The sequence below is a fragment of the Gekko japonicus genome, unplaced genomic scaffold, assembly GCF_001447785.1.
Source record: "Gekko japonicus isolate JY-2015 unplaced genomic scaffold, Gekko_japonicus_V1.1 scaffold184, whole genome shotgun sequence".
NCBI lineage: Eukaryota > Metazoa > Chordata > Lepidosauria > Squamata > Gekkonidae > Gekko > Gekko japonicus.
Genome location: NW_015159715.1, coordinates 1379997 through 1388485, shown reverse-complemented (window position 1 = coordinate 1388485; position 8489 = coordinate 1379997). Strand labels below are relative to the sequence as shown.

Sequence of the window (8489 nt, the reverse complement as noted above, 5' to 3'; positions counted from 1 at the left end):
TCCCTTTCCTAAAAGCCCCATAGCTCTCCTGATTTCCTGCTTCTTTCTATCCTTCCCGCCCATCAAAAATCTACATGTATCTGTTCTCTTGTCTTCAGCTTTCCCTCCTTCCCTCTGCCAGCAGCCTTTCCCCAGAAAAGTCAGGCCCCATGGTGCAGTGCGTTGCTAGGCCCAGTTGCGCAGTGGGGAGCCTGCAAGGACCTGGGAGGGGGACACCTAGCTTTTCCCTGTATTCCCCCCAAGCTAAGAATACAATATTGGGCTCTTACTCATCTAAATGGAGAGGATGTATTAAACTCCTTTTCCTACATGTATTTTCTCTCCTGTGTACCAATGTGCGTCATCATTGCATTCTTTAGAATCCTCAGAAATCATTTTATCCACAGCTATCCATACATCAGGCTTAGAATGAAAAGGCAAACCTACACCCAGACAATCCAAATTTTGTGAGCTCATCAGCCTGTGAAAATTATGCAGCCTTGCATAAAGTCCTCTTGTTTTGTACTGTGTGATCTGGTTTTACCAGGAGAGAGCTATGGGGCACCAGAAACATTCCCCTCACTTTCAATTGCACTTTCACAGCTACACAGGCTTTTAAAGCTGAACTATATCCCACAGAATCATTTGCACAGTCATGGATATACCTCCTGAAAGCAGACTTATGCTGTTTGAAAATACATGGGGTTGGATCTGGAGTAAATTTTCCAGTGGCAGAATGGAAATTTCCTGTCTCCCAGCTCACCACTGCAGCTGATTAAGCTCCATGAAATGCTGCTCCTGTGAGGGATAGGGGACCAAGAGGAATGACAAGAAGGGGATTTGAAGTGGGAAGGGGAATCAGCAGAAATTGCTAATTCAGCCTGGATCCAACCCTACATTTTGACGCCAACACTGTTTCCCCCCAGTATGCTTTCTTGCACCGTGCATATGGTATAAAATGACTGCTGGAACTGTTTGCCACCACAAGATGAAAACTTGACATGCCCCCACCTTTTACATCTGGGATGGTTCTAGATGGTTCCAACTAGAAATTGTGATGGGGGGAAGGAGAGAAGTTGGCCACAAGCAATATGGCCCTGAAATATGACTGATTAATAAAACCATTTCCTACATGCTGAATGGTATTTTCACCTGGTATAAACTGGCAAGATGGTGTTTGGTTTTTATCAAAAATGGTTGGTTGACGCCTGGATGGTCTACATCATGTGCTGCAGCAGCCAGTAGTCCCAGCATAATGTCCAGAGGTGTGAGGAAGTTAGCAAGCTGTACAACAGAAAATTTAATGCAGCGTTAAGTGAAACATGCCTCTTACTGTATGCACAATAAAACAAATTCATGCCCATGAAATTGCTCAGGTTTCATATCTCATAGGAGAGTATGATTCAGTTAATTTTTATGATGCTTATGAAAGTATAAAAGATTTTCAGTTTATAGTGCAGCGTCATATATTAACACATTCTCATCTTCCGCAATCGCAAACATTTAAATGGAAAAATAGAGATGCCAGTTATTAAAAACCTCAAAAGTTTCGCAAATAAGGTCACTAATTTCTTTCAACAAGTAAGACCAAGCCCTTAAATAAACAATTCAGCCAGGCTCTCTACCTTTGGGCAAAAATCTTGAGTCCACTCTATCACAACACAAGAAGAGCAGTGCTATTTAATGTATGACGGTGTACAAGAGAGAAAGGATCCAGTTGTCCTATTGTGGGATATCATTTGTGAATAACTTAATCGAAGATCGGAATCTAAGTGGAAAGGTCCTTAACAAAGTGCTGCAGCTGTTCTTTTAATTCCAAGACTGGTCTTATGGTTACAGGTCACAAGTAACAAAGTTGGGAGCCTCTTGTTTGCCTTAAACTTAAAGCATTTTATTTGACCCTGAGACCCTTTGAAGCCAAGACAGCAGAGATTTAACTTGGTACTTTATACATGCAAAGCTCCTGCCAGTTACTTGCATGCTCTCTTCTCTTCGGTTCCCTTTCTTCATAGTTTCCTCAAGTTCCTGTCATTCAGGAGCTTCTTTCACCCCACTTCAGTCATGAGAGTCCTGACCTTAAATCTTCTTCAGCACATTCTTTCTGATTGTTCCTTCTTTCCTTTCCTCATAAGACTCTCTCTCAGCTTCTCAGCCCAGCCCTCATCCATCCAAGGAACATTTAAATCCCACCCAAACTGACAAGTTTTCCTTCCCTTACAGCAGCTTTGTTGTTGTTGTTGTTCAGTCGCACAGTCGAGTCTGACTCTTCTTGACCCCATGGACCACATCATGCCAGGCCCTCCTGTCTTCCGTCATCCTCTGGAGTTTGCTTAATTACATGTTCATTGCCTCGATAACACTGTCTAACCATCTCATCCTTTGCCGTCCCCGTCTTCTTTGACCTTCAATTTTTCCCAGCATCAGGGTCTTCTCCAGTGAGTGCTCCCTTCTCATTTGGTAGCCAAAGTATTTGAACTTCATCTTCAGTATCTGGACTTCTTTTCTTTTAGGCTTGACTGATTTGATCTCCTTGCACTCCAAGGGACTCCTTGCACTCTCCAAGGGACTATCAAGCATCTTCTCGAGCACCATAATTAGAAAGCATCTATTGATTCTTCGGCGCTCGGCCTTCCTTATGATCCAGCCCTCACAGCCATACATTACTACTGGGAATACCATCGCTTTGACCATACGGACTTTGGTTGGCAGGGTCATGTCTCTACTTTTTATTCTGCTGTCTAGGTTCGCCATCGCTTTCCTCCCAAGGAGCAGGCGTCTTTTAATTTCATGGCTGCTGTCACAGTCTGCAGTGATCTGGGATCCCAGGAACGTGAAGTCTGTCACTACTTCCACGACTTCCCCTTCTATTTGCCAAGGAGTGATGGGGCCGGATGCCATGATCTTAGTTTTTTTGATGTTGAGCTTCAAGCCCACTTTTGCGCTCTCCTCTTTTACCCTGAGCAAGAGGCTCTTGAGGTCCTCTTCACTTTCTGCCATCAGAGTGGTATCGTCTGCATATCTGAGGTTGTTGATCTTTTCCCCAGCAATCTTAATTCCCGCTTGTGATTCATCCAGGCCAGCATTTCGCATGATGTACTCTGCATATATATTAAATAAGCAAGGCGACAATATACATCCTTGTCGTACTCCTTTTCCTATGCGAAACCAATCAGTTGTTCCATATCCGGTTCTAACTGTCGCTTCTTGGCCCTTATACAGGTTTCTCAAGAGACATGTGAGGTGGTCTGGTACTCCCATCTCTTTAAGGACCTGCCATAGTTTGTTGTGATCCACACAGTCAAAAGCTTTAGCATAGTCAATGAAGCAGAAGTAGATATTTTTCTGGTACTCTCTTGCTTTCTCCATAATCCAGCGAATGTTGGAAATTTGATCTCTAGTTCCTCTACCTCTTCGAAACCCAGCTTGTACTTCTGGCAGTTCTCTATCCACGTACTGTTGAAGCCTAGCTTGTAGGATCTTGAGCATGACCTTGCTAGCATGTGATATGAGTGCAATTGTGCGATAGTTTGAACATTCCTTGGCGTTGCCCTTCTTTGGGATTGGAATGTATACTGATCTTTTCCAATCCTGTGGCCACTGTTGCGTTTTCCAAATTTGCTGGCAAATGGAGTGCAGCACTTTAACAGCATCATCTTCTAAGACTTTGAATAGCTCAGCTGGAATACCATCACCTCCACTAGCTTTGTTGTTAGCAATGCTTTCTAAGGCCCATTTAACTTCACATTCCAGGATGTCTGGCTCGAGGTCAGTGATTATACCGTCGTGGTTGTCAAGGACATCGAGGTCTTTCTTGTATAGTTCTTCTGTGTATTCTTGCCATCTTTTCCTAATCTCTTCTGCTTCTGTTAGGTCCCTACCGTTTTTGTCCTTTATCATGGCCAGCTTTGCATGGAACGCTCCCTTGATTTCTCCAATTTTCTTGAAGAGATCTCTAGTCCTTCCCATTCTATTGTTTTCTTCTATTACTTTGCACTGTTCATTCAGGAAGGCCTCCTTATCTCTCCTTGCTGTTCTCTGGAAATCTGCGTTCAGTTGGGTAAATCTTTCCTTTTCGCCTTTGCCTTTCGCTTTCCTTCTTTCCTCTGCTATTTGTAAAGCCTCATCAGAAAGCCACTTTGCTTTCTTACATTTCTTTTTCTTTGGGATGGTGGTGATTGCTGCCTCCTGTACAATGTCACGAACCTCCGTCCATAGTTCTTCAGGCACTCTATCTATCAAATCCAGACCCTTGAATCTATTCTTCACCTCTACTGTATATTCATCAGGGATGTGATCTAGGTCAAACCTGAATGGCCTCATGGTTTTCCCGATTTTCTTCAGTTTAAGTCTGAATTTTGCAATGAGTAGCTCATGATCTGAACCACAGTCAGCTCCAGGTCTTGTTTTTACTGACTGGATAGAGCTTCTCCATCTTTGACTGCAAATTATATAGTCAATCTGATTTCGGTGTTGCCCATCTGGTGATGTCCATGTGTAGAGTCGCCTCTTAGGTTGTTGGAAAAGGGTGTTCGCTATGACCAGTGTGTTCTCTTGACAAAACTCTGTTAACCTTTGCCCTGCTTCATTTTGCTTTCCAAGGCCAAACTTGTCTGTTATTCCAGTTACCTTTTCACTTCCTACTTTAGCATTCCAGTCCCCTATGATGATGAGGACATCATTTTTTGGTGTTAGTTCTAGGAGGTGTTGTAGGTCTTCATAGAACCGGTCCACTTCAGCCTCTTCTGCATCAGTGGTTGGGGCATAGACTTGGATTACTGTGATGTTGAATGGTTTGCCTTGGAATCGGACAGAAATCATTCTGTCATTTTTGAGATTGTATCCCAGTACTGCCTTTTGCACTCTCTTGTTGACTATAAAGGCCACACCATTTTTTCTACGAGATTCCTGGCCACAGTAGTAGATATAATGGTCTTCTGAGTTAAATTCGCCCATTCCTGTCCACTTTAGTTCACTGATTCCTAGGATATCGATGTTCAGTCTTGCCATCTCATTTTTGACCACGTCAAGCTTACCTTGATTCATAGATCTTACATTCCAGGTTCCTATGTAGTATTGTTCTTTGCAGCATTGGACTTTCCTTTCACCATCAGACACATCCACAACTGAGCGTCCTTTCGGCTTTGGCCCCACAACAGTGGGAGGGCTTCTGGACTTCTGGCCCTGCTGGTGGACCTCCTGATGGCATCTGGGTTTTGGCCATTGTGTGACGAAGAAGAAAAAGAGGAGAAGAGAAGAGAGAGACTGGATTTATACCCTACCCTTCACTTGGAGTCTCAGAGTGCCTTACAATCTCCTTTCCCTCCCCCCCCCAGCAGACACCCTGTGAGGTAGGTGGGGCTGAGAGAGCTCTTTGAGAACTGTTCTTGAGAGGACAGCTCTGAGAGAACTTGTGACTGACTCAAGGTCATCCAGCAGCTGCAAGTGGAGGAGTGGGGAATCAAACCTGGTTCTCCCAGATTAGAGTCTGCGCACTTAACCACTACACCAAACACAGAGTGTTGGGCTGGATTGGCCATTGGCCTCATCCAACCTGGCTTCTTTTATGTTCTTATGACCTCAGCAGATGACTTTTTATGGGAAGAATTCTACCTTCATTCATAATGCAGGTCAACATAGCTTTATCAAGTCTCAAAAACCAGATGTCTTGAAGTCACCTTAAAGAGGCAGCACTGACGCAGCCATAGCCTTCCATTTGGCACTATCACCTCCCACACACGCACACACCGACTCTCTCTTTTTTATACAGATCACCTGTATTTTCCAATGTTCGAATAGTTAAGATTCATCTGGAAAACTGGCAGAGACCTTTACAGCTCTCTCTGTTCCTATCAGCATAACAAGTGAGAATTCTACAGTTTCTGCTGCTGAAGCCCAGATGTGCCATGTGGTAGTCCAATTTCAAGCCACCGAGGATGGATAAAGGAAATGTCACACTAACCCAGCACTTCGGGAGGAATTTATTACATAATCTGTCAGACATTTTCCTCCTTTAGAAGGATGTTGCTGTAAGCAAGGCAGACCTATTCTGAATTGTGAATAGGGAAATATGACTGTCATGATCTAGGGGAGATAGGGAAAGCCCTCCTTTCAAATAGGGAACCTACAGTCCTGTTGGGCAGGGTCTTCCATGTTGTCCTTTACCGTGCTGCACACATACATCTTTAGTGCACTCAGGCTAAGATTGCTTTTCAAGGACCGGGGCTGCTTATTGGCTTCTACTGCTGCTGCTCCACACTGACAAGATTTAGGGAGGGGACAGGAGGGGCACTGTGGGGAAGAGCAATAATCTTGGTCAGCTGAGAGGAGACAATGCAGATGGGGTGATGATTAGAAGAAAATATTTTTTAAAACTAAATTAAGGTAGCTCCCAGTGTGGGTATGAGAGGGTATGGATCTCAGCAATTTGCAGAGGTTTAGATACTAGTAGCCCAGTGCAGAAGAACTAAAAGGGATGGGGGACTACATGCTTTGTCACAACACAGAGCTGAGGAACAGAACACACATGGGGAGGGGGCAATCAGTGAGCACCCAATCAGTGAAGTTTAAATATGTGCTTAATTAATCATCTATTATAATACTGAATAGACAGGGCATAACTACAGGATTGCGGCCTGGCTGGGTGGGAATGCAACAACAACTAACATTCAACTGGAATTTATGGGCTATAAATGTGCGCTGGTATAAATCCTTGATTGGATTGTTGAAAACATATAAAAAACATTAAGTACTAAGGATAAGATTCTCCTAGCTATAGATGATCAATGACTGTAGCCTAGATACTAATAGGATAGGCACATTTCTTGAGAGGCTAATGAAGGCATGCCACAAAAACGGAATTATGCACTGAGAGAATAGTTTTGAGTTGGTGAGTTTGTTGCACTCTGGTGCTGCTATATTCTTTTGGGATGACTGCACATTACAAACAAATGCCCCCTCGAGAGTCAGTTTGACTGAGAACATGGCATACAAATACCCTAAATAAATAAATCTATTTTGATATAGTCCTGACCTTTTAAAAGTAGCTTTATAAGTCTGCAGTTTGGGGGTGGGGGAGGGAAGAGCTTATTTGTTTCCTGCCGACCATTTTTCTGTTCAGAATCATCTCCCTGTTGCTTTTCTTTGCATTGCATGCATGTTTACAATCATGTCCTGCTGCACCTCTGTTCATATTACAGCCTCCCGCAGCCCCTGGCCCTAGGCTGCTTTCATTTATAAATCTTGTACAGGTTTCATTACATGCCCTTTTATTTAATGTGTAATTTACCTCTTTGTTCATAGGAGACTTATTAACTGGACCGTGAGGAGGAGTGGTCTTTCCCTGTCTTATTACTCAGTTTTCCTATCATATGCACAAGTTAGGATACGTGGTAGGACCAGTTACCGAAATGTTCTGTGGAGCCAGTCATTCAGTGTTCATCGCTTGAAAAGAAAAGATAATGCTGGGGAGAAGAGATCCTTGCTCCATGGCTCTAGGTGCATGCCCACATTTACTCTGGTGATCACGCAACTGCTGTCTGCTTGGGGGTCATGCTATACTGTGTAAATTTCTCTGTCAGTTCTCCCACTTGCCATAGTGGGAAATACTGGTATTTACAGATATTCCATAGCAGAGACTTAAAGAATGAACTTACCTAAGAATCTGTGTAATGTAACCATGTCTAACTGGAAATGATGGATAAGCCCATGTACGTTGAAGAGGTGGCACAGCAGGGTTACTAGGCTGTTTCCTGGGAGAACAGAGAGTGTCCTGTTAATCTGATAAAACTTCACTTAGAAAGCTTCATAGTAATGATGCCAATAACTGACTTTGCAATCTTGCCAGCTCTGCTCCTGTTTTATCTGCTCTAAGCCTAGTCCACTGATCACCTGCCCATATCGCGACTGGTCAATTCAATATAGATCCATAACCGGGCAGATGACTGTGCAGACGGCTGATCTAGTGTGGCAGCTGTGAAGCACTTCCTATCCTACCCAGAACAGTATTTCCACTTCAAAGGGAATACTTTAGTCATGGAATCCATGAATCACAAAACATTCTAAGGGTATGTTTTAGGGCATTATCGGATTTCATAAAGGAGCACACTCCTGGTTCTATGCTGATCAATGACTTTGTCCCTCCACAGCTGCACCATGCAAGGGAAGATGGGTAACAGCTAATAAGCTGTTGTCTTTTGAACAACTTGTCCACTATTATGTCTCTGAAGGGACACCCCCCCCCCCCAACAAACAGCTCAGGAGGGAAAAACAGGGCTTCTAACAACATAGATGGAAAACCACTGAATTATATCATCATGCAAACTTCAATTGTATTTTCATCTCGGTTATTTTTATCCTCAGCACTTATCCAAAGCTAATTCGTGCCTGATGCCAAACAAATTACTGAGAAACCAATTGTTAGCAATTTTAATTAATTTTTAAATTAACAAACACATGAATGAAGCACATGTCTTATGAACGCACAGAAACTGACATTGATTTTTTTAAATGCT

The 8489-nt window shown here is 43.3% G+C and overlaps 1 protein-coding gene across 1 annotated transcript in view; it reads right to left on the bottom strand.

Moving 5' to 3' along the window:
* The window catches only part of PDE7B (phosphodiesterase 7B), a 214377-nt gene that overhangs the window by 21468 nt on the left and 184420 nt on the right, over window positions 1-8489 (bottom strand). Inside the window, exons 7-9 of the mRNA XM_015411627.1 lie at window positions 7632-7727; window positions 6142-6296; window positions 1132-1263 (exon numbers count right to left, since the gene is read on the bottom strand). Coding sequence (XP_015267113.1) covers window positions 1132-1263; window positions 6142-6296; window positions 7632-7727 — 383 coding nt within the window. The remainder of the gene's footprint in view (window positions 1-1131; window positions 1264-6141; window positions 6297-7631; window positions 7728-8489) is intronic.